This window comes from Musa acuminata, chromosome BXJ2-10 (genome assembly GCF_036884655.1).
Source record: "Musa acuminata AAA Group cultivar baxijiao chromosome BXJ2-10, Cavendish_Baxijiao_AAA, whole genome shotgun sequence".
NCBI classification, from domain to species: domain Eukaryota; kingdom Viridiplantae; phylum Streptophyta; class Magnoliopsida; order Zingiberales; family Musaceae; genus Musa; species Musa acuminata.
In genome coordinates, this window is record NC_088347.1 from 27,447,518 (window position 1) to 27,473,406 (window position 25,889).

Consider the following 25,889-nt stretch of genomic DNA (forward strand, 5'->3'; position numbering starts at 1 on the left):
ATTAGTAAGATTCCCGTGGTTTACCAATGCCCGATTTCAATTAACTTTGGCGAACTCCGACTCACGCGAACGGTTCTAATCATTGGATTCGGACCGCCTTAGTATACGATTACCATAAAGATGGGACACGTAGGAGCCTTTTTCTCACGATCACGAATCGATGGCAAATGGACCGAACCTAACTTGGTCCGGTCAAGACGCGTCAACAATAGTTGACATCAGCCCACGAAATCTATTATGCTTGCTTTACTCTTTTTTTATTATTATTTTGACTAACAAGACTTAATATTTTTGAGGGATTTTTAATATGGTTTGTATGATTTAAAATTATTATGATCATTCTTGCGTCACATCACCATCAGTTCGTAACACTCTATCGTCGGTAACATATTGTTTTCGATGACTCATCATGTTCAGAGTAACATTTGATGATTTTGTTAGATTACCATCACAAAATTAATTTTCACTAAAGCTTTATTATTATTACACGTGGAGGTCTAATAGATGGGCCACAGTTGGGCCCAACACAGCCCACGTCAAGCACCACTTAAGTGACGACCGCGCTTGGAAGGGGTGTGAGTTTCGACCACCGCGGCAACGGCGGCTGCGTTCCTTCGAGTCTCTCCACTTCGACTGTACCAGTGAGAGAGCGCAAGTTGGTGACTCGATCCGATCTACTTGCAATCCTATTCGATCTCGTCTCATTGTGGCAGTCTGGTGACGTTTTCTGAGTCTCGAAACCCTCCAAACTCATTCTTTGGAATCTGATGATTCTTAGTTTGTCCGAGTTATCGGTAAATTCCGACAACACGTTTGCCATTAGATTTTGGTTTCTCGTGTTTCTGTCTTGTGAACTCTTATCGGTCATATTCTACGGATCATATTAATCATCCGTGCTGCTTCACATTCCAAACATCGAACCAATAATTATTGTAAGGATTCAGTAATTCCATCTTATAACTTCCTAATCGAGAAATTGAGACTCCATTTTGCACAATTTCTGTAGTTATTGAACGTTGTAAATGTTTCTTGAATGTGTTGTCTACTCAGTAGATACTTTATTGGCTCAGATAGATATGAATTAGTATTTCTCTTTACGACATCAAGATGCTAGATGATGGTCGTCATGATTTATCCTCTTTTGCAGACTGATTTCGAAATGGAACACCATGTTATGATTTTTTTTTATAGAATAAGACATTGCAGAAGGTGAAACAATTGTGCTGTTCTCCATGTCATATCATCAACTAACTTCAGTGCATGCTGATGCATCAGACAGGGTTTGCAAACCAGGTTCTTTTTTCCTTCTCTATGTCTAGGCAAATATAGACATGCACAGATGTAGCTATAACTCACAACTCATTGTTATTTAAGCAATAAGAAATTTAGATTGATTTTTTTTTTTTTTTTGGTGCTTACTGATAACTCTCTACTGATATTTCTTGTTACACAGGTGTAAATCTCAGCTCGATGTCACAATTGTTATCATCTTAACAAAGGTCCTAAATGGTAACATGCATGCTATGTCATCGTCTTATATTTAAAATTCCATGAGATTCTGGTTTTTCTGCCATCATCATGCCGACACCATCATCACAACAAAATAACAAATTTGAACACCAAAATTTAGGTATGCAAACACACATACAGACCGACATGGCAGGATATTTTGGTGGATTCAATGATTTCACATCAATACCAGAAGCAGCAAAGTGGTGAAACCTAGCATGAGAAGATTGTTGGTTGGTCATGAAAGAGAAGAAGCCCTTTCATCCATCCATTTATTCCTTAATCCATTAGTGGTGGTATCTTTTGGCTTTCTGGACAAGAGAACTTCATTTTCCAACTTTAAGACTGGCTTAAGATGAATTTTCATTTCATGTGTAAGAACAGACATAAGAATCATGGATATTCTGTGAAATGCTAATATTTTTGGTTTTGTCCATTGCTAGAGAAAGCAACAAGGATGGAATATTTATTTCTAACTCTTGGTTGTTCGTAGCTTATTAGGAACTCCGTTCCATCTTTCTGCTAGTTTAAGAAGGTTCAAATGACAAGTAATGTTGCTTAACATCCATTACAATGGGAAAACTAGTCATATTTTGTGAAAGAAAGTTAAAATTGTTTCTCCTTTTTGAGTCACAATTGTTTAATGTTTTGACTTAGTGGATATGTAATTGCGAGAAATTTGTTTGCTGAAGCTACTAGCTGACATGTCCATGATATGAATCAAAAATAGCTTCATGCTGACATGAATATTCTTTGCTGCAGTCTTAGCTCACACCAGTCTTTCAAGTGGGAATAACTGCAAGGCACTCTCAGTTCATGTGAAGTTGGAAACCACCACACCCATTTCCTACTTTACCAAGGATTGCAGCTTCAAGGACCTACATATCATATGCAAAAGATTTTAGTTGTTTGCACTTTTTTCTCATTATAGTTGTTGCACTGGTTGCCGTCACGTTACTAACATGGGCCTTGTTCGAGAAAAAAGATTTTCCTAGAAATTGAGGTATATGTATTCTCCACTTCCTATAATGCAGTGAAGTTGTGTTTTCTTACAATGACAAAAAGAACTTTAATGATCTTCTTTTTCTTTTCAAATGTTTTGATTGAGTCAGTAAAACTTTCATTAGCTATGTTTAGCATCATATTTCATTGAAACCTTGATTTTTGTCTTCAGACCACTGGATTGGACTAGTTGTGCAAGCAATTGCAAACCACTTGCAAAAATCTTTTGGAAGTTTGAGAAGGCTCTGCATATCTCTGGAATTTCCAGAAGCCTCTGAAATTGATGTGTGAAATGTGATCTTTGCCTTGTGCACCAAAAATTTTCTTTTCATGTCATGCTTTGCTTCTTGCCGACTGATCTAGGTGAAGGCTGTGGAGGCACCAGGGACCGAGACCATATTTAGTGATTGCTTTTTCGGCCCACTGTTTCAAGCACAGCATATGAGATTCCGACAACGACCGGCACCCGAGCTGGCATTTGGACAGGAGGTAATTACTTTCCAAACTTCTCTAAACTGTTGCCTTATTGGGGTCCTTCTGAATTGAGGGTTGTTTTCAGATGCCACTATGATTTTAAAGCTTCAACCAACCAAGCGGACCGGTGGCTGAGCTCCCTGGATGTTGGCATCAATTGCTATTGAAGGTGGCATCAATTATCATTCCCCTCCTTTGGTGGATCCTACCTGCCACATTACCAGGAACCAAAGTGCTACATCATGAAAGTGATCGGCTCCCCTCATCACTCAGGCTTGATGCTTATCCTCGTCAGGTCTCAGTTCTGTTGAAGCTTGGTACTTCGAGACCCATCTGGTGACGGTGGAAGTAAAGAAGTCATTCATGGTTGTGTGTGTTCATGTTTCAAGGGGACACCCTCGGTGGAAGTTTTTGGTAAGCATGGTTTCTGTAGTAAGAGATGTGAAATGTCCAGCCACTGTCGGGATTAAACCGCTTTGGATCAAATTGCACATCTTGAACTTATTGAGCAAGTGTTCTTCAATTCCTTTACCTTATGATTGTTTATTCTAGGGTGCCTCGAGTCAAAACCTTTGATATTAGAATTTGTACATTGACCCTCGCCAAATTTTGTATTGATGAAAACTTCATGCACTTGAATATAAATTAATACTGTGAAGTTGTAGGTAAAATTATTCCTTAAAAAAGATTACCATTCTTTGGTGCTGCCCATATATTTATTCACAGTGATTAAAAATCTATATCAGGATGTCATTGTTACTGCTAATGTAGGCAACAGTACTTTAAAGGGGTTTTAGGCCCACCCTTATTCTCCCATGGGGAAGAACAGTACTAAAAAGGAGGAAAAGAATTCCCTCCTTCGTTCCACGAAAAGAAAGAACTGAAACCATGATCCAGTTTGACAGAGGAACAAAAACAAACCCTAGTTTGAGGTGGAGCTGCATTCACTTTGTTCCATATGCCACCTACACAAAGCTTCTCTTCCACCTAAGATTCACTAGCTAGGCTGGTCCTCCTCGACGAATGAAGCACCCCAAATCTCCTGCTGATATCCGTGCTCGAGCATTTGTCACCTACTGATGATTGATTGGTTCCCGCAGCCCTACCGATCTCAATTATTGGCCCCTATCGCTGCGTCCGACGCGATCCAATCGGGCCGGACCACCAATTCTCATGCCGTTTAGCCACGGAAGCCACATCGTGCCGTCAATGTTGGGTGCGGATCCCCGAAGCGATCGCCCTACAAAATTGAATCCAATCGGTGACCTACCGCGTAAGATCAGCATCGGGGACGACGCCGTCTGATTTGGGGCCTAATTCTAATCTGATCACACAAGGCACGGGATTCAAAGCCGTCTCCATACGGTGCTCCCTCCCTCCCCATGTGGGGGTTGGGGCGAGCGACGTGCAGAGCCAGTAGACTCCACCGTAGCATTTAGATGATAGATGGGTAGGCCATGTCGCGCGGGACCCACCGTGTCGAGAGCCGGGGGACAGGGTGGGCCCACGCGGGGATAAAATAAGAGAAGCGAGTAGAAAGAGCCGTGCACAGGCCGCAAACGATCCGCGAGCGCCGCTTTCTTCTTCCCCCGGGAGTCCGCTCGCTCTGTGCTCGAGGACATCGACGCTCCAACGACACCCCGAGGCGAATCACGCTTTTGAGGGACGTCGACACGAGCCATAATTATCCTTCGAATTAGAATTGGATTTTAGACATTTTGATTCGATGATCCAACCAATTAATGCGTTCCCTCTGTTTGCTCCGCGTGCTGTGGATAAGAGCGAAGCTGGTTCATTCGTTCCGGGTGGGTGTGAATGGGTAGAGACGAAGGCAGACTTGCGTTCTCTCCTTTCACGGCCGCATCGTTGTGGTCCAAAGCGTTTCCCCAATCCACCCAAACATCCACCTTTTCCTCCTTTAATTAAATGTCGGCCACGCGTCCCCGTGCAACATCCACGGGGCCTTCGTGTCGCCCTCGAGACAGGAGCCTCGCTTTCCCGCCCGCCCCATCGACGCACACGACGCCGCCCGCCGTGGGTCCCTCTTTCGTCCTGGTGTCACCAGTATTCGAGGGAGTCCACCCCACGTGCGTCACACGTGTCGTTCGGCTTTGATTGACCCGGATACGTTTCGGGCCGTCGCGGTCGGTGTCGGCAGTACGGACGTGACAGGTGCCGGTCGGCCGGCTCCTTCTCGTCGCTGTCGCCCCCGCGGCCGCACCGGCTGTACCCGGTTGCCGGTTTGCCGGGGTCTCGCCTCGACGACAAGGAGATAGCATTAAACCCAAAGATGGCCACTAATTGTCACGACTAAGAAAACGAATTTATGTTGTTGGATAAATTAAAATCGAAAAGAAATAATAGAGACGTCAACTATTAATCTAATAGGTCAAATTGGGTCAAAATACAAGAGAAGAATCATAAAAATATACATCTCCCTCTTTTCACCTGAAATCATGCAGAAAAAACATTTTTTTATAGTAAAAAAAGTGAAAAAGGATAACTTTATCAGGGAACATTGAGGGAATTCCCAGAAACTTGTCGGTGCGGTTTGCTTCAAAAGGTGAAGAAAAAGAGAGAGGAAAAAGCTCTTCTTTTTTTTTTGCTTTTAAAAGTATTTTTCTCTTTTTTTATTATTATTTTTTCTTAAAATACTAAAAACAATACAAATACGAATTAGGATATCAATTTTCTTGTGAGGAAAGCTCAAGTATTTTGCTAAATGTCCCCATCTTGATGAAATCTTAATGTCTAATTTTTTTTATTAATAGATATCAAAAGTGATGATTAATCGACTGTAATAGGTAATTCCAAAAAGTAAATCCGGTCCATTTAATTAAACAGTAAATATCATTTTATGCTAAACTAACTATAATATAGCCATAGGAAGCTTCTCCCCAACGACAACAAAACCCAACCCAAAGGTGTTTCCTTTTTGTTCTGGTTCTCCCTCCTTTCCTCGCCTTCTTTCTTGTGATTCTACTGCTGCTGCTACGACTCCCAAATCATCACCACTTTGATGTTCTCTGGTGCTCTCGACGGAGGTTGATGTCACCGCCACTGGAACATGACTACATAGGCCTCTCGGAGGTGCCTTCCGCCGCCGTCGGCGGCGGGGAGGAAGGGGCCCTCAACCTCAAGGCCACGGAGCTCAGGCTGGGGCTCCCGGGGTCGGTGTCGCCCGACCGCAAGGACAAGGTCGGGCTCACCCTGGAGCTGCTCCCCAGGGGCTTCGTCTCCGGTGCCAAGAGAGGATTCTCCGACGCCATCGATGGGGTTGGGAAGTGGAGCTTCGCGTCCGGAGAGAGTGGATCTGAGGTGGAGCTGGGGAAAGGCGGTGGCTTGTTCTCGCCGAGAGGGGAGGCGGTGGCCGGGGCCAGCGGAGGGCAGCTCTCTGGGCAGGGCACTGGGGGTAAGGATGCGGCAGCGAAGGCGGCCGGGCAGGAGCGGAAGGCCGCCGCACAGGTCGGTAGTTCCGTTGGGAACGATCGTGCGATGGCTCCTGCAGCGAAGTAAGTGCCCTAAATTGTTCTTGGTGTGTTTGAGGTATCAAAAGTCGAGGCTTTTGTGGGAAACTTTTGATCTTTCTAATGCATATGCTGTTTAAAAATCTGTTTTCATTTTGAATATGTCATGTCTATTTGGTCTGTTTTCTTGATTACTTCCTTTCTGAGAGAAGAGTGAGATTTGCTTCAACAAAAGTAGAATCTTGGTGGCAACGCTTTGGTGCTTTGAGAAACAACGGGATCTCCAGTGACACGACTCTCTACCGTCAATTTAACTGGGTGGTTGTTTCTTTTGTTGCCGAATAACTCGGTTCGTATCCTCCTCTTGGTACTTAATGAGGGATAGTCCTCTCCGTAGCCTTCCTTCCTCTTCATCTCTCCCCTGAGCAAAAGCCCAACATCCATCTTTCAACCATAACACTCTGCAATTTCACCTGTCCAGAGATCCCTTGCATTTAAAATGTACACTACGACCTTGGTGATGTAACCTCCCGGTCCAAAACACAGACAGAAGGGAAGAGCCGCCAATTGCAGATGAGGAAAAGGAGTCATGTTAAGTTACCAAAGAGTTTAAATATATGCATGTCTTTCATTTTCATAAAATTATAGTAAGAAGCTAGAATCCCAACCGGTTTCTTCCGATTGCAATACTAATTATTGCTGGTTGGGCTGTAGATCCGGTCCTCTGGTAAAAAAGATTTATTTTCTGCTGTGTTGAACTGAATTTTTAAAACTTTTTTAATAATTTGGTCGGCTGATTTAGTGGGAAACAAAGCAAGTAGTACTAAAATACAAAAATTCTTTTCAAGCCACAGCCCTACAAGAGAAAATTTGGAAATTTGCACATTTAATTTTTGTAGAAGGATCAAGAGCTCATTATTCTATCTCGAGATAGTTTTCTTTGCATATTATTAGACCGTAGCTTAGTCTTATTCTCCATATGAGATATCTTAAGATCATTTTGTTCCTTTTGCTGATAATGGATCTTTCTTGTGCATTTTGTTTTCCTATTAGATATCAAGGTGTGTAGCCCTTAGTATTTGCTAAAATTATGAGATGTTGCTACCAATTTTTCCAGCCTAAGATTCAGCTTTTTAATTTATCTTGTTTATTACAAACAGGAAAATTTCTGTATTAATGACCAATCAATTAGCGTTGGCTAGTTAATCTTATGTAAAAAGAGGGTTGAACTTTGAACATCTTATGCATCTGCCAGGGCACAGGTGGTTGGTTGGCCACCAATCCGTAGTTACCGGAAAAATACTATGGCTCCAAATCCATCTAAAAATAAAGATGATGCTGATGGAAAACAAGGGCTAGGGTGTCTCTATGTGAAGGTTAGCATGGATGGTGCCCCCTACCTCAGGAAAGTTGACCTCAAAATATATAAGAACTATAAGGAACTGTCATCAGCACTTGAGAAGATGTTCAGCTGCTTCACGATTGGTGAGTTTTGGCTTTTCCTTATTCTCTTTGAGCCTTGAGGATTTTTTTTCCCCTTCAAATGTATAGATGCCTTTTTACCAATAACAATAATATGTTATATGGCTCTTTTCTTGATCTACTTTGCTTAATAAAATTATTTAATATTATTTTTTGCAACACTTCTCATTTCAGTAATCACTATCTACTGTAATTATAATTTATAACCAAATATCAAACTTTTGCCCCACCTTTTCCTCAATTATAAAAAGAAAGTCATAGACTTCATAGATTAAACATATTATTCTACTCTCTCTTATTCCATAGATGATGACCTATGGATCCAATTGCTATTTATTTTACTTGAAATTCTTTTTAGCTTTCTTCGTCTGGGTTATTCATGAGCATATTTTGCAAGGAACTTAGACATGGATAACTTTTCTTATGATTGAATTCAATTTTACCTGAGATCTAATGTGGACTAAATGATATAGTAGAGTTCTTCTAAAAATTTTCTTATTCAGTATCAGTTAATTTTCTAAGAACATTTTAGCGTTACGAGGAGTTTACTTGTCTTTGTAATTTGATGATTTCAGGTCAGTGTGGTTCTCATGGAATACCAGGCAAAGATGGATTGTCTGAGAGCCGTTTGATGGATCTTTTAAATGGCTCTGAATATGTACTGACTTACGAAGATAAGGATGGGGACTGGATGCTTGTTGGTGATGTGCCGTGGGAGTAAGTGCCTCATTTTCTCACCGATATATTGATCATTTCAGTGGAGGAGGAGAGATCACTAAGATATGTTCAACTTTATAAATCATATATGTCAAGTTTTTTCCACCAGTTTATTTTTCTTATAAACAGAATAATATATGCAATGTCCTTTAGGACACAGCCATTTGCAATTTTCTCTAGACAATTTATATCTAGAATATTTAGGCACATTGTTAGTGTCAACCTACTACCCAAGTATGAAAACTGCTGCATTCAGATTCATTTTCATCTAGAATATACATACATATATGTATATATGTATATATATACATATATGTATATATATATATACATCTTACAACAAGCATGCGAATGTGTTTTCTGTTTTGCCAGTCGTAGTATCTCTAATATTGACGAATTCAAATCATGTTTCTTAAATCACAGGATGTTTACAGACTCCTGCAAGAGGCTTAGGATCATGAAGGGTTCAGATGCTATAGGACTCGGTAAGTATGATCCTGTAAAGGTTCTTTGTTACATTTCCTAGATCTCGCTGCCTTCATTGAGAAGTTCTACATTATGTAAGATTCTATAAATGTTCTTTTTTTTATTTTGCAGATCTCAATTCTTGAATCGATGAGTGCTTCTAACATGATCTTAAGATGCATAATTTAGCTATTGTGTTGTTCCAACTTGATACCTATAAAATAGTTATATTTTTTATCTTTAAAACATCTAATGCATGATCAGGCTAGTTGTCGTGTTTTACGTTGTATCCAGCTATCAGTTAATATCTCAAATATGATGAATATGATATGTGGTGTTTGGTAAATGAGGGTAATCATTATTTGCCTTCAAAAAATGTCAAAGTCAACAGTAAACTAGCAAATTAGTAAGCACTTAAAGCTTCTAGTGCGTATGATGTAAAGTATTGCTTATCTTATGATATTCTAGTTTGTAGCTTATTTGATTTTTATTAATTACCATTCTTTTAATCCCACAACTTAGTCTGACCAGTAAAACCTAAGTGGTGGGTTTCTAGCATCTTGTATATTGAGCAAGATGTTTTTGTCATATTTATATTTAAAAGCTTTGCTTTGTTTGGATAGTCATGATTAATTTCATAGGGTACTGATAATTTTTACAGATCGCTTGCTTATGGTTGCAATGTTCAGATTAGACTATTGCCTACTGCACTTTTTTTTTGTTGATTTTAGACTAATAAGACTATAATTTCCTCTCCCAGCTCCGAGGGCCATGGAGAAATGCAAGAACCGGAACTAGTCCCCACGCCATGCTTGAGAAAGGACAAATGAATCAGATAGCTGTAATGGTCTTTGAGAATGGAAGTTCAAGGGTTTTAGTCAGCAATTGTTTCATATATATTAATTATATTTTGTGGCTTGCTGTTCTGCAAGGACTAAGACTTGCCAATAGGCTCTTAATATGTCGTAGGGACATAAGCTTTATCAGATTGTGCTGCTTTAAGTCTTTGTATGGTCGGGTTTGCTGTTTACAACTTATTTATCATGCACTGTTTCCTATTGGGAAGTGTCACTCTCGAACTCTTTGTCCATGTACCATTTCTGACTCTGTGAATCAGCCATTTGAGGGATGCCTGTGACCACGAGCAGAAAGATGGAAGGTCTCTCTTTATGAGGTCTAGCCCAAACGTTGATCATTCACGCCCCGTGCAGTTTTTCCAGTGGTGCTCATGGGACACCTCAATCATTCATGCTTTTGTTCTTGTTGCTGTTCTCAGTTCAGGTAAGAGATCATTGCTCTCAGTTGAGTGAAGGCTGGAAAGAACTATATGGTGTTGTTATTTCAACAATCTACAAGTTTCTGTGGGTGACTGTAGCTGATTCCTTGTAACAGAGATGTTACTTTGTAGACATTTCATGCTACTGTTCATCTGTTAAAGCCTCATGGGCAGGTTCTCTGTTCTTGCAAAGAACCTTGGATGCTTGTGTGTTGTGTGTGCGTGGTAAAAACCATATCCACTGTATTCATTGAGAAGTTTGGTGTGGAACAGTAAAATGTTGTCCATGGAAGGTTTGAAAGGCTTCCCCACCATCATTCAACTAGAGGAAGATATAGTACCATGAAAATGGTGGTAAAATTATGTTCCCTCAGATCAAGCTTTCTCCCTGGGAACAGTGCTCCACTTGTTCTTGTTCTCAATGATGCCTGTCTGTTGGTGGCCATGTGAAGCATTGCAATTATATGCCACAGGGAAGCATATATGACAAGTGTCTTGATAAAGTTCAGGCAGAAATCTATATCTCACCTGTGCTTGCTATTCTCCCATATCTTAATCATGCTTCCTGAACACTTTCACCTTGCAAATTGCTCTCTTCTGCTTTGAACTGTTGGTGCCAAGTTTATTCATTGGAGATGACCATCTACCTTAATTGGCCATTGCTGCTGCTTTCTTATCCTTGTGTAAGAGCATCTTTTGGTGTGATATGCTTTATTAGTACTAGATTAAGAATGATTGGCTACTAATCTGAGTATATATATATATATATATATATATATATATAATTTTACATTTATGAATAGAGAGATTATTTTGCCAGTCAAATTTACCAAGGATTGTCACATCCAGCCCATACCTACACTACTGCAACTCAAAGTTTAACTTGATGGTGACTTTGTCTGCATCATAAGCCACATGCTGAGCTATGATGTGTGCCTTTTAACTTCCTTGCCTTTACAGCAGTTCTTCAATGGTACATCTTTGGACTTAGCAATCCCATGAAGTGCCACCTATCATGGAGAAGAAAGGCAGAAGCAACCAAGAAAAAGGAGAGCAAAACTTTCGGTGGCAACCATCAGTTCTTGCGTCTCGCCATCCATGGAAACTTTCCAATCAAGTGTTATTCTGGTTGCTGTGACATGATATTATTTAGGGTTCAGTCGGACCTGTAAAGGCACCAGTGGGACCCTCTTGCATGGAAGTGGCATGATCAAAGACAAGAGGATGAGTCCAGAGAATGTGCCAAGCTGAACTCTGCACACCAGCAAATGCCACTTCAAACTCTCTCGTTTACCGAAGAACATAGAATCCTACAGGATATCTATGTTTACCTTCTCCTCACCTTAGTTTGAGGATGCTGAGACGGCCATATGATTGATATCATGAAGTAAGAGGCAATAAAGAACGTCCGCATTCGGTGGCAGGTGGGGTAGTCAGTGTTCTAGATGTTGACTTGAATTCAATCAAACCAAGCCAAAGATGATAAGAATTCCATTTCCGTAACGTCAATCATAGTGTGTGTGATGTGTTTCTCATCAATTTGCCTGAAATAATTGCCTGCAATGTTGCTCTGTTCGACTCCTCATCACCTAAACACCGATGAGCATAACATAAATCAGCATCCTAATGGGGACACGAACCTGCGGTCGTCCCCATGCATCAGTGTGTTGAAGTAGAGAGAGAGAGAGAGACAGAGAGAGAAGAGGAAGGAGTACACATCAGTATAGCCTTATCCATGGAAAGAGCTCGGCGTGGGAGCTTCTCCTTTCCACAAGTTCTTTTCACCGTGTCATCGGCTTAACCAGCATGATTGAGAGCAGAGACCGAAGCGTTGGATAAGAGTTGGGCGACTGATGAGGATAAGAGTCGGTGGATTATCCCATCAGAGAATACCTACGGGCCGGCGCGGCTCCCATGTCGGGCCCGCTGATCCAACGACTGGGAGTTGGTAAGAGATGTTGATGGTGGAGGTGATGATAAGGCGGAGGTGAGCGAAGCGAGCGGTGGTTGGATTTCTTTTTCGGACAGTATATTCTGTCAGAGGAGGAGAGGAGTTCGCTTTGGCGGTGCGTCTGCGGCTTAGCGGTCGCTGCTACTCCGTTTGGTACGTGAAATCTTCGAATCTCTCTCATTAATTGCGATTTTTCCCTTCTTGTTATGGTCTAATTCGCTGGCTGAACTCGAGTTTTCGTACAGAAAGAATCTGACATCCAAAAGATCCTGTTTTGCTTTGGCCGTCGGTGTTGGCGATTGCGTCCGATCTTCTTGTCAATCGTATACTTATGTATTCGATCGGATAGTCTGCTGCTACGATCGGCAGAAACATTTGGGTGATGTCGAGGAATTCGGGCGGAAAGTTTTGGATCCGAAAATTACGGGAGTTCTGTTGGATTCCGCGGTTTCTTATTGAAAATTCTGGTGGTTAATGGATAATTCTTTGCTTCTGATTAGTGAATCTGTGGCTGTGTTCATTGAGTGATTCCTTGCACTTGACAGGGAAAATTAGGGTTTCGGGCTTTCTTTTGTAGATTTCGGCTTGCCATTGAAATGGCATGGAAATCTTCTCGGCGGGTATCTGAAATGGTTGCCTCTGTGTTCAGTATATCTGACGACATCAAATTACTACTGAACTAAGGCTGGCTCGAGTTTTGCCTGTTAGAACTGGTGATTTATGAATTGTCTCGTGAATCAGGCCCTTCTTCCTGGTCCACTGAGTAATGGGGTGTTTGTATTCCAAGAACTGCCTTGGGCAAGTTCCTGACTCCCCAACACCATCCAAGAGAAAGGAAAGTGGCCACAGGGGAGCAGGAGTTGGTCTTCCTCATAGTTCTTCAGATACTGATGGAGAAGGCGTAGATCAATTGAATCAGTTGAGTATAACGAGAGATTCTGATGTGGGTATTAATCGACTCTCGAGGGTTTCGTCGCAGTTTCTTCCTCCTGAGGGATCAAGGAAAGTAAGAGTTCCTCTAGGTAACTTTGAGTTGCGGTACTCCTACCTATCTCAAAGAGGATATTACCCGGAGGCCTTGGATAAGCCTAACCAGGATAGTTTCTGTATACATACCCCATTTGGAACAAATCCAGATGATCATTTCTTTGGTGTGTTTGATGGGCACGGAGAGAATGGAGCTCAGTGCTCACAATTCACGAAGCAGAAATTGTGCGAGAACCTGCTTAGGAATAATCGATTTCATGCTGATGCTGTTGAGGCAATCCATGCGGCATTCCTGGCGACAAATTCACAGCTTCATGCAGATAGCTTGGACGATGCAATGAGTGGGACTACTGCAATTACGATATTGGTGAGGGGTAGAACAATCTATGTTGCTAATGCAGGTGATTCGAGGGCTGTCATTGCAGAGAAACGAGGAAAGGACATTGTAGCTGTGGATCTGTCGTTGGATCAGACTCCTTTTAGGAGCGACGAGCTTCAGAGAGTCAAGAATTGTGGAGCTAGGGTGCTGACCTTGGATCAAATAGAGGGTCTAAAGAACCCAGATGTTCAATGCTGGGGTGACGAAGAAGGTGATGATGGTGATCCCCCACGATTGTGGGTGCAAAATGCAATGTATCCCGGAACAGCATTCACACGAAGTATTGGAGATTCCATTGCAGAATCCATTGGCGTCGTTGCAACTCCTGAGATATTTGTTATGGAGCTCACACAAGATCATCCGTTCTTTGTGATTGCTAGTGATGGGGTTTTTGAGTTCATTTCTAGCCAAGCTGTAATTGACATGGTAAGTAGTTCTTTCTATGCCATATTATTTCATAAGTTCTGTGGGTGCCACCATGATTTACTGCCAGAGTTCCATCCTGCAGTCGGTATATGCTTTCTGAGGTTAGATTAACACCTACAGGATGAGAGATGAGTGTGACAGAGGTATACATTGTGAGAATTTGGAATAGAGGACGGCTCTGGTGATAATTTTGTATGATAGCTGGCATGATGCTACAGGCCTGCAGGGTGCCCATGCCAGCTGGTACAACTGATAGCATATAAGGTTGTATTAACACCATCAACATGGTACAGGTCCCATGCCAAAATTGTGCCAGTATGGTATGTCACAGCTGAAATTTAAATGGTTCATAATAAATAAAAATCCTTTGTTCTAACTAATTTATTCTAATTCACGATAACTTTAGTCCTCTGATTTTATTGATTGTGTGCAAACCATTTAAAAATGTTACAGGAATGGTGATCTATGATTTAGAAGAGAAACCTGAGGCTTTTCATTGATACATGTGTATCATTGAGTTTTTCATAGAAAACCTGTATGAGCAACTTTGATTATTTTAGATTTTTTTTTATGAATTTTAATACATAATACTTTCCATGCCCTTCTCTTTCTTTTAAGATACCATGAATTACTTGTGTATGGTTTTGTCCAAGATCAATCAGTTTCACCTCTTCTTGCCTTTGTCAAAATAACTACTAATTTTTCAGGTTGCTAAGTTTAAGGATCCTCGTGATGCATGTGCAGCAATTGTTGCCGAATCGTATCGACTCTGGCTACAATACGAAACTCGTACGGATGACATCACAATCATTGTTGCCCACATTAATGGGCTTGCTGATGTACGAGGATGTTTTCTGTTAGTTATTTGGTTAGTCATGCTCTTTCTTGGATGACTTCATTTTAGAACCTTAAGGTTTGTTCTCAAATATTTTCCAGACACAGTCAACTGGAACTGGAGTTGATGTATCAGTAAGACCTTTGCAACAAGTTGTGCAAGTGACAGGTTCTGAATCTCCATCCACTTTGAATTGGAACTCCAGGACTCAGCGTCCAAGACATGAACCATCACGCATCCGACTTAGAGCTATCGAGAGTTATCTTGAGAATGGACATGTTTGGGTTCCTCCCTCTCCTTCACATAGGAAAACATGGGAAGAAGAGGTAAACGTCGATACCCATATGCTATCTTCAAAACTATATGGTTATTTATTAAGTGTAATTTGTCTACTCTGATAACAGTAGGTGACTTGTGCTTATGTTGTTTCCATCCAGGCACATATTGAGCAGGCATTGCATGATCATTTTCTCTTTAGGAGGCTCACAGATTCACAGCGTCATGTTTTGCTTGACTGCATGCGAAGAGTTGATGTGAAGCCTGGGGATGTAGTTGTGCAACAGGTTATTCCTTTTTGATTTAGTCTTCGTGAATTGAAACTTCTTGAATAAAATATATTTTCTAGATAACTAAATGATATCTCGCACTAAATACAGGGTGGGGAAGGTGACTGCTTTTATGTTGTTGGAAGTGGCGAGTTTGAAGTTTTAGCAGTTCAGGTGCTCATCTATGTCTAAGAATATTTACTGATCTACTATATCATGATCAGCTTTTCTTATCTATATTGCATATTCTTCAGTTACTGTCGGTGTGATAGAACAGCAACTTTTCCATTGTCATGATGCACTACGAGGCTTTCTGAATATGAAGTGACTATTATGACCAGGAGTGGAGAAATGTGATTTACCTGAAACAAAATCATGAATATTTTTTAGGAACTTTTTCTCCAAATCATATCTAAATTCAGAACTAGCTATTTAGCTCTTCCTAGACATGGAGCATTAACAAGAGAAGGCCAATGGCCAAAATAGCTGCTTATGTTTTACTCCTCATTTTCTGACTTCTTTGCACATTATATACTTGACTCATAATGGTTATTGAAGTTTGTATGACAGGTAACTCTTGCTCTTATATTGTTTTATTTGATTGTAACATGGTTGTGACGACACTACTGACAAGATTTAAATTCACTGGAGCCTTCTCTTATAATTGGTCATCAAGATACATCAAGTGCTCATGCTTATCAGGGTTCATGTGGACCTTTCCCTTAATAGAAACAATATTCATGAGGGTCCTCTTTGAGAACATTGGTGATAGAATTCCAAAGCTTATATGTCTCATGGCTGGGCACTGTTATGCTTGCTTTTCCTAGTACACTAATGCAGCAAACCTCATTATTATCATCATTATCATTAATGAGATATGTGAAACAGGATGAGGACGGGAAAGAAGTCACCAAGGTTCTGCATCAATATACAGCCGAGAAACTGTCATCCTTCGGGGAACTAGCACTAATGTATGTTGCAACTGCAGATTATGTATCCTTGTCATCACTCTGTCACCTATATATGGATGACAAAATAGCATTATTGTTTTTTTCTTTGTTTGGCGTAAAAGAATTATGCTGAAAATTTATAGGAAACACAAATGTGTACTTTCATGTGCAAATGATTATAACAGACCCCCATCAATCAGGGGAAAAAACACAAAAAAGGTATGCTATGGTTCTTGTGGGTTGTTAACAGTATTGTGCCAGATATCCATTTAATTGGTGAAGATCTGGGTCAAAGGGTCCATTAGTTAAGCAGAAGCTTTTGTCAAACTTGTGCAAACATGATAAACAGTTCCATCCACAAACCCAAGCAAGGAACATGATCTAGGAAATCTGCAGATTGCATCGCCTTTCTTTAAATGTCACAGAGTAATTAGATATATAGTAAAAGAATGACATTTTCAGTAGCATAGCATTAAATATGCAGCAAAAATGCATGGTTGGAGTCGAACATGTATTTCTGTGTGCATGGAATATTTTTTAAATTTCTTTTTTTTCTTTGAAGGTGCACAAAATACCTTTACAATGTAGCCATCAATATGATTAAAATTAAACACGAAGTTGTAGAGTGCATATGTTTTTGTTATGGTGTCCTGCATATGAAGATAGGGCCTTCTCGTTGGCCTCCCCCAGGAAGCCAAAGGCAGCATCAAACTTTTTGCTTTGTGATTGCTACAACTATACACGTTAGCATATGACATTTTATTCTGTTTCCATTTTCTATTTGGGGCTTTGCTGAAGGTAGTTTTTACAAAATTTATGCATCTGAGTGTCCGTGTCATTCTTGTATAAGATTCAAGCCAATGAACAAATATTTTTTTGTTATTCCAAGTGAATTTTATTGTCCATTATCATATGTGGTGCTGTCGGGATATATCTTGGATACTTCATGTGTTTATCATCCAAATTATGCATCTGCTTTTGGCAGGAGGAAGATGTTACATTTGTTGTGTGACTAATGGCTCTCTCATAGGTACAATAAGCCTCTTCAAGCATCCGTTCATGCAGTTACCTCTGGAACTCTTTGGTCTTTAAAACGGGAAGACTTTCGAGGAATTCTTATGTCAAAATTTTCCAACTTATCTTCATTAAAGTTGCTCCGATCAGTAGAAATTTTCTCCAAATTGACAATCTTACAGTTAAGCCACATTGCTGAGGCTCTTATGGAAGTTTCCTTCTCGGATGGACAAAAAATTCTCGACAAGGTCCTTGCTGTTTGATCTTAACGTGCATTAACTTTCATCATGTGTGGATATATGTACCAACAAAATCTCTTGACCATAACACATAATTATATCCATGACTTCTGTTGTCTGCATGCAAATGTTAAAAGGAAGTAGGCCTTTAATTATGCACCTAACCGATGCTGACTTACGCGGCTTTGACTTGAGGGACACTGATTGCCTTGCCTCAGTAGTCTCAACTTTTCGGTCATTTTTTATTCCTAGAAAAAATGTAATTGGATCCGGCACTTTTGCATGTTTTCTTATGTTTCTTTACTGTTTGAAGTATGTTTTATTGTATTAACCTATCTTGCAGAATGAGTATCTCTCCGCATTGTATATCATCCAAAAGGGTCGGGTGAGACTGACATACAGACCAGAACTGTTGAGTCCAAATGCATGCAGCCTTCTGTCCACTCTTCTTGATCAAGGATGTCATTTTCAAGAGAACGATGAACATGTGGTGGAAATGTCAGAAGGAAGCCATTTTGGACAGTGGGCTATTCTTGGCGAGCGTATTAGCTCTCTTACTGCAGTTTCGGTTGGTGACGTGGTTTGTGCAGTTTTTACAAAGGAAAACTTTGATTCAGCAATTGGGCCTTTGTCAAAAGTTCAACAGGATGATCTCAAGTATGCAATTGATCTGAACTTGATTTTATTGTTTACCAACTTCATTGCTTTTTCTATGTATTGCATTGTGGCTTCCAGGTCAAAAGATTTCCAGGATTCTTCAAAAGAATGCACTCCAAATTCTGATGCTTCTACATGCAAGAAGCTTCAGTGTTCTGATTTGGTATGGGGTCAGTAAATTCGTTGTATTTTGTCGGAGGAAATTTTGCTTGATACAGTTCTGGAAAATTTTGAATCTCGAACTTGCCAATTGTATGCAATCTAGGAATGGAAAATGAGCGTATATTCAACTGATTGCTGTGAGATTGGTCTTGTCATTTTAAAGGGTTCTGGTAGGTAACTTAGTGCTTGTTTGGTTTCTTTTCGTATAGATGCTGTTTTGTTGATTGGTCCATCGGTATTCATACATGTACAATTCCTTGTCCATGGAATAATTATGGCATTTGCTATATTTGATTGTCTTCCAGACACTATGCAAAGCTTAAAAAGGTTCTCTAAAAGGAGGATTAAAGAGCTAGGAAAGGAAGATCAGGTCTTGAAGGAGAAAGAGCTAATGAAGAGTTTGAACCCATCCACGTGTGTGCCAAGGGTTCTATGTACATGTGCTGATGAATCGTATGTCAGCATATTACTCGATTGTTGCCTTGCATGTTCATTGGCTTCTATACTTCACTCACCCCTGGGTGAACAGTCTGCAAAATACTATGCAGCTTCTGTTATTGTTGCACTTGAAGAACTACACAAGGTTAGGTGCACTTCTTTCCTAAAGCTTCTGTAGTTTCTTGATATTTTTCCTTCTGGAGATTGCAAAGAAAATCAAATATTTACTGATATCTAAATTTGAAGATCAGGACTCTATCCTTTATAGAGGTGTTTCACCGGACATTCTAATGATTGATCAATTAGGACGTTTGCAGGTAGTTTGATATCTTTGGCTATTTCTTTTTGTTAGTTATGCAAGTCTCAAGCTATAATTTGTAGTTTTATTACAATTTGAAGTTCATGTTTCCATAGGTTGTAGACTTTAGATTTTCAAAGAAGCTAGCTGGTGAAAGAACTTTCACTATATGTGGGAATGCAGACTGTTTGGCACCAGAGATTATTTTGGGAAGAGGACATGGCGTTGCTGCAGACTGGTAAGATACTTCTGTCACTCTCAAATGCTGGTTTTTAGGGCATTCTATCAATATTCATGATTACAGCAATGTGTTGGATGTGGAATCATGAACCGGATTCTTTTAGTTTGTCTCATAACCTGTCTTTTTTTTGTCATGTATCATTCCATGCTTTGACCTAGTTCTTGTAATGCAATTAGGTGGGCCTTGGGTGTTTTAATCTATTTCATGCTTCAAGCTGAAATGCCATTTGGCTCATGGAGAGAAGGTGAACTAGAGACATTTGCAAAGATTGCCAAGGGACATCTTACCTTACCTCAGTCCTTCAGCATAGAAGTGGTTGACCTTATCACCAAGGTTTCCTCCTTTTTTATTTGCTTTTTCTTGTACAAATCAAGTTATTTTTTATGAAAAGGTCTCCTTGTTGAGCTCACTAATGTAGATGTTTATATAATGAAAACTCTCCACCAGTTACTCGATGTTGATGAAGCTACACGACTGGGAAGCCAGGGTCCAGATTCGATAAGAAGTCATTCATGGTTTGAGGGCCTCGACTGGAAATCAATTGCTGATGGCAGTTTTCCTGTTCCAGCTGAAGTCATTTCTCGCGTAGATATGCATGTCGAAAATCATGCAGAAGATACTGCACTCACCATCTCGTCTCCCTCTAAAGATCTAGCTGTTCTTGACACCCCAGAATGGCTCGAGGACTGGTAAAATTTTCACCAGGTTTCGGCACAATGTGGATCATCTTACAGCCAGTTTCACCACGCCTGATTTCAAATCCATTGGCATCTGCAGAACACGTCCTCTTCACCGTAGTGAATTATTTTGCATATTGTTAGCATCAACCCTTTCGAGGCAGTGAATTCTTTTTTGGCTGTAAAGTTTTGCTAACATTTCACATCCCATTCTCCCACCTTTGGAACCACAGTTCACGAGACCCAATGTTACACACTGGTCTATAAATCTTCAGAGTGATTCATAACGGAGTTGTTGTTTTATTATTTTCTATTACACTGACTTCAGTTCTTAACATATATAAATATTCATATACAATATTTTCATTGTATTTAAGGTCGATTGTGCTGTGTGAATGTTCCATTCAGAATGCTGTTGACAAGAGAAATACATTAAGATCCTAAGGTTTCAATCTGTTCTCATATTTGAGGACGATGCTTATTATTTTAAGCATTTATATCTCTTAAAATATGTACTTTTTATTTATTTCTGCGACTGCAACTTTAAAATCTATTTATTCCCCTTTTTTTTCTCTCGTCCGTTTTTTTGTGTTCTCGCACTTGAACATTTTAGGGATATATATCGCCGAGTTGGTTTACAAGATTAGTCACGATAATGAATAGACTTTTCTAATCGATCATCGATTTGATGACATATAGATCTTAACAAGATTTTTTGTCTGAATTTGTTGTTCTTCTTTTCGACGAATTATGCACTTGATCGGAGTGAATCCGTGCGATTGGGTGATTTCTTTAGGGTTTTGGAGTAGGGATGTTTCCGGTCTCGTCGATGTGGAGGAGGAAGCTTCCTATTAATTTCTTCTTGACCGGTGGAGTCGTTGCAACGACTCTGCCGTGGAAAAATGCTCCATCTTAATTGGATCTTTCGTTTTCCGTTCACCAGTCCCAAGTCAACTAAGCGTGATCCGACCGTGGCGGTAACGTTAAGCGTGAATTGGGTTGGAAGAATAGGGCGTCAAGGACGTGATGTCTCGTTCCATATCAAGCAGCTGTCGGCGTCAGCTCATTACTCTGTTCTCTCTGCAAGAATTCCATGGCTTTGATTCCACTCTCCCTCCTCCTCCTCCTCGCTTGCTTCTCCACCTCTTCCTCCTCTTCGCTGTACGCCGACCACTGCAGCTCCGTCGTCCCCGAATCCGAGGCTACCAGCCTCTTCGTCGACTCGGACTATTCCTTCCGTATATCGACAGGCTATTTCTCGGGCGGCGGCGAAGGCGTCTTCGGCTCGCCACGTGCCTCCAATTCCTCCTTCCCTTACTTCCGCTTCTATGCCAAGTACCTCCACAAGACACGGTCACCCGACGTCCTCCAGGTCGAGGGAACCCTAGTCCTTAGAGTTGGTCATCCGACCGTCTTCCACGGCATGACGTTTCACCGCAGGCGTCCTCGTCGGAACGTCACCTTGCAGGAAGAAGCCACCATCGACTTCTCCGGTTTCTGGTCTGAATCAACCGGCAAGCTTTGTATGGTTGGTCACGGGATCTTCTACAAGCCCTTAGGTGATCCTCTTCATCTTTCTGCTGTCTTGAAGCTCAATTACCCCATGACTTCCAACATCTCTACCAGTCTGGTGAGCGGGACTGTCGAGAGCTTGGGTCCCCACCACATCGATCCCATCTCGCTTGTGGCCTATGCTCAAAAGGAGTATGATTTCACGATGATCCCCGAAGCCAACCACTCATGCTCCTCTCTTCCATTCCAGGAGGAATCACTAAGTTTCGGGCCTACTTCAGTTTGTAGTAATCTCCTCCAGTATGTGACTGGTAGAACATTTCAGCTAGACTACGGCAGTGGCTGCACCGGTAGCAACTGTGGAACTGTTAGTAGCTTTGGGTTCTCCGCTAGATTCTTGTCCTTCGATATGATACAGTGCTCGGAGAACGGCCGGCTGCATCTCTACATCGAATTCCCCAATTCCAGTTATCTTTCGTATGATGTCCCAATGGTGCCTAAGAAGTCCATGGTGGGTGAAGGCTATTGGGACCATGTTAAGAATCGTCTCTGTCTCATAGCCTGTTACATTCTTGAAGGGAGTTCACAGGCGAGTCCCTCTGTTGGTGATTGCTCGATCGGACTGAGCTTATGGTTCCCAACTGTCATGACGCTGAGAAGAAACGACGCGGTTGGTCATATGTGGAGTACCAAGAAGAAGAGCGACCCTCGCTACTTCAGCATGGTCTCGTTCCACCGGTCGGGTGGGCGAATGGTCACGACTCCTGGGCTGAGATATAACTACACCCAAATGGATTCTGTCAGCAGGTCTTGCAAGGTGAGAAGTGGCAAAACACAGTCGAGCGAGGAAAGGTATCCCGATGGAAGATCATCCCACGACATGCGGTTCAGTATCGTGGTGGAGGATGCCGGCGGCCGAAGTGGACGGGGGGAAGCTAATGTCTTTTCTATAGGCGACGTGGTTTGTGGTGATAATGACTTCGTTATGGCGTCGGAGACGGCAAGCTTCGTGCCTGCAGTTTGGAACGTAAGCTATGCCATAAGCTATTATATGTACTCTGCTTCCGCTGAGGTGGACATTGCTGCTGAGGGGATATACGATTCTGGAAGTGGAACACTCTGCATGAAGGGATGTCGATCTCCGAGTTTGCCCACCAAAAACCAAACAGCAATTGACTGTGAGATCCTAATCAATATCCAGTTTCCCCCTGTAAACTCGAAGATGGGAGATCGTATCAATGGCACCATCAACACCACAAGGAGTAAGCAGGACCCTCTGTACTTTGACCCTATAAAGTTGTATTCTCAGCAAATTTACGCAGCAGAAGTAACTGAAGCGATTTGGAGGATGGATGTCGAAATCGTCATGGTCATGATCTCTCTCACGTTGTCGTGCATTTGCATTGGGATGCAGACCTTCCATGCCAAGAAGCACCGTGACGCCCTGCCTTCCATGTCGATCACCATGCTCGGTGTTCTTATCCTTGGCTATGTGATTCCTCTGGTGCTGAACTTTGAAGCCTTGTTCGCGAACCGCAGTCAGTCTGGCTTTCTAAGTCTGCAGAGCGGTGGGTGGCTCGACGTTCATGAGGTCATCGTGAGGATCTTATCCGGCTTAGCTCTGTTCCTCACCTTCCGCCTGCTTCAAATGGCGTGGTCCGCGAGGTCATTGGACGGGAACAAGGGGCACCGCGTCGCGGAGTGGACGACGCTCAAGTTGTGCTTGCCGCTCTACTTCGCCGGGGCGCTGCTCACTTGGCTCATCAGCTCAAGGCACCACCTGCAAAGGTCGGAATTCAGCAGGCAGCGACACGGTTCTCGCTGGGAGGATTTGGTCCCTTTTGCTGGCTTAGTGCTCGATGGATTTCTGCTCCCTCAGATCGTTCTTAACGTCTGTCGGAACTCCAAAGATAAGATCCTGACGCCTTTCTTCTACGTCGGAATCACGATCACCCGAGCTTTGCCTCATCTGTACGACGCTTATCGCTCTCGCAGTTATAACCGTCGCATCGATTCATCGTACATCTACGCAAGTCCAGACGGAGATTTTTACTCGCTGGTGTGGGATGTCATCGTTCCTTGTGAAGGTTTGCTTTTTGCAGCGGCGATATACCTTCAGCAGCGAGTTGGTGGTGATTGTCTTCTTCCCCAAAGATTCAGAAAGCGTGTGGAGTACGAGGCAGTTTCAGTGGTTGCTCTTTAGCCCTTCTTGTGGAAGACCAGATTGCAGCGAGTCCATGAAATGTAGTAGTATAGTGCAGTAGTAGTAAGTCAAGTCTTGTGTTGTTCCTGTGGTAGCTTTCTTCATGCGTCGACTTGCCCGCGCCATGATCAAGTGTGATGAAGACTGTTCTTCTTCCACAGAAATATAAATAAGGGTTTCGTAGACTAAGAAGAATTCAGATTCATCGGTTTATTGAGGGTGTAGAATGTGGAGGATTACCTCCGAGAAACAAAAGACAACAAGACAAGTGTCTTTACGTACAGTTCATGCAGACGAGAACGTTGACACCTCGGTCCTGTACTCTTCACCATCACCATGCGCTTGCATCTGCTCCTTTCCAGCTTTCTCATGGTTGTATATATATATAGAAAATATTTAGCTCACTCTGGCAGCAAATATAACAAAATAGCAATAATATTTGAATGAATATAATTATGAATATTTAGCTAACTCTTGTTCCTGTTGGTGAACCACATACCAATTCTGCCTATGATCAGAACATGTTTGCACTTGCAGACATGTTTTGTCCTTAATAAGTTATTGCATTTCACCATCAGCTTCATCCCTTATAGCGGAGATATGGGTAATCAAAGGTCTCCAAATGATCTCTCGAGAATATATCATTTTCCTGTAGGTCTCGTCGGACTTCAAACAACTTATGCACTTCGAAAAAATTTAACATGCAACGCGTTTTTAATGGAACAATATTCCAAAACAACACGCCTCCCTCGCTCTCAAACTAGCAAATTTGGCTAGAATAAATGTTGCTAACTTTTTTTGGAGAGACAATTTGCCTCCAACTATTCTGTATGGACTCTTTAATCTAAGTTAAGATATATTTTTTTCATAAAAGAAAAAAAGAAATGATGAGGAGATGAAAGGAGTTTTTTATTGTACCCCATAATTTCTATTGATTTTTCATAAAGCTTAAATTTTTATTGTATATGTATATATATATATGTATATATATGTATATGTATATGCATATATATGTATATATATATATATATTTGTATATATATGTATATATATATTTGTATATATATGTATATATATATTTGTATATATATGTATATATATATATATATTTGTATATATATATATATTGTATATATATATTTGTATATATATATTTGTATATATATATATTTGTATATTTGTATATATATATATATATTTGTATATATTTATATATAAATATTCATATATACGTATGGTGCTCGTTGAATTGCTTGTGAAGCTTCCCTTTTTCGCGTGATGTCTGGACTTATTCGTCGCTCATTTTTCGAACTAATCAGCTTTCTCTTTTATAGGTCATTCGGGACCTACGAGATGTTGTAAGTGGGTTAATCTTTGCGGATGCAAATCGCAAGGGCAAAGTATGACTTAGGCAACATAAGTTAAGTTCGCCTCTTTACCGTAAGGGTGCCTCGTGACTTAGGCAACGCGTGCTAAGTTTGTGTCTTGGCCGCAAGGGTGCCTCACGCCTTAAGCAATTCCAATTAAGGCCGTGATAGTCTAGCCGGAGGATCGGATGATGTATCGATAGGAGGCTTCAGGCCATGGATTCAGGCATTGGGCTAAGAAGAGCGGAAATTGTGCCAAGGATATCGGAGTTGCGGAGGTCAACCGATCGATTGGGCAATAGGCTGGAGGAGAGGACGATGCGTCAAAAAATCAGATGAAGCGTCGATGGACCAATGACATGCCATACAACATGATTCATGCTTAGTAATAATTGTCTAGATCGAAGTATGTTTTTACATGTGCAGGATTAACTACAATACTAAGGCATAAAGCAAAATGAAGTCTTGGAGTCAAGAACGCAATTTCGTTGGGAGTTCTAGAGTTCGTCAAAAGTTCTATCGGAATTGACCGAGAAGTCCCAGAACTTGTCAAAGAAACTCGTTAGAACTCGCCAAGAAGATCATCAAGATGTCCAGGAGCTTACTGGGAGTCCGC

The 25,889-nt window shown here is 41.2% G+C and overlaps 3 protein-coding genes and 1 long non-coding RNA gene across 10 annotated transcripts; all 4 read left to right on the forward strand.

The window, feature by feature from the left end:
* Positions 1-563: 563 nt before the first annotated feature.
* Positions 564-3,536, forward strand: LOC135624873 (uncharacterized). Of its 3 annotated transcripts, XR_010491812.1 has the most exons (6): positions 564-794; positions 1,148-1,293; positions 1,454-1,509; positions 2,272-2,512; positions 2,684-3,000; positions 3,071-3,536. It is a non-coding gene; the product is annotated as an uncharacterized LOC135624873 (long non-coding RNA). The 3 variants fall into 3 exon arrangements; XR_010491811.1 differs by having other exon boundaries at positions 564-1,293; XR_010491813.1 differs by having other exon boundaries at positions 564-1,805.
* A 2,350-nt stretch (positions 3,537-5,886) lies between these two features.
* On the forward strand, positions 5,887-10,187 carry LOC104001011 (auxin-responsive protein IAA21). Its single transcript, XM_009423181.3, has 5 exons — positions 5,887-6,497; positions 7,708-7,937; positions 8,510-8,651; positions 9,075-9,136; positions 9,877-10,187. The coding sequence occupies exons 1-5, from the start codon at positions 6,034-6,036 to the stop codon at positions 9,912-9,914; spliced, it is 936 nt and encodes a 311-aa protein (XP_009421456.2). The 5' UTR covers positions 5,887-6,033; the 3' UTR covers positions 9,915-10,187.
* Positions 10,188-12,151: 1,964 nt separating this feature from the next.
* LOC104001012 (protein phosphatase 2C and cyclic nucleotide-binding/kinase domain-containing protein) lies at positions 12,152-20,567 on the forward strand. 5 transcript variants are annotated; one of them, XM_009423183.3, is made up of 16 exons: positions 12,251-12,496; positions 12,589-14,135; positions 14,843-14,974; positions 15,072-15,296; positions 15,408-15,533; positions 15,627-15,689; positions 16,404-16,486; positions 17,496-17,727; positions 18,062-18,375; positions 18,454-18,538; positions 18,641-18,707; positions 18,843-19,120; positions 19,227-19,292; positions 19,390-19,511; positions 19,691-19,847; positions 19,962-20,567. In XM_009423183.3, the coding sequence occupies exons 2-16, from the start codon at positions 13,110-13,112 to the stop codon at positions 20,205-20,207; spliced, it is 3,222 nt and encodes a 1,073-aa protein (XP_009421458.2). In that variant the 5' UTR covers positions 12,251-12,496; positions 12,589-13,109; the 3' UTR covers positions 20,208-20,567. The 5 variants fall into 5 exon arrangements, with proteins under 5 accessions (XP_009421459.2, XP_064984990.1, XP_009421461.2 ...); XM_009423182.3 differs by having other exon boundaries at positions 12,247-12,496; positions 18,062-18,538; XM_009423184.3 differs by lacking the exons at positions 19,691-19,847; positions 19,962-20,567 and having other exon boundaries at positions 12,152-12,496; positions 19,222-19,292; positions 19,390-19,451.
* Positions 20,568-21,284: 717 nt separating this feature from the next.
* LOC135625733 (uncharacterized) lies at positions 21,285-23,906 on the forward strand. Its single transcript, XM_065130822.1, has one exon. It carries the CDS (start codon positions 21,285-21,287, stop codon positions 23,904-23,906), a length of 2,622 nt encoding a protein of 873 aa, XP_064986894.1.
* The last annotated feature ends 1,983 nt before the right edge of the window (positions 23,907-25,889 follow it).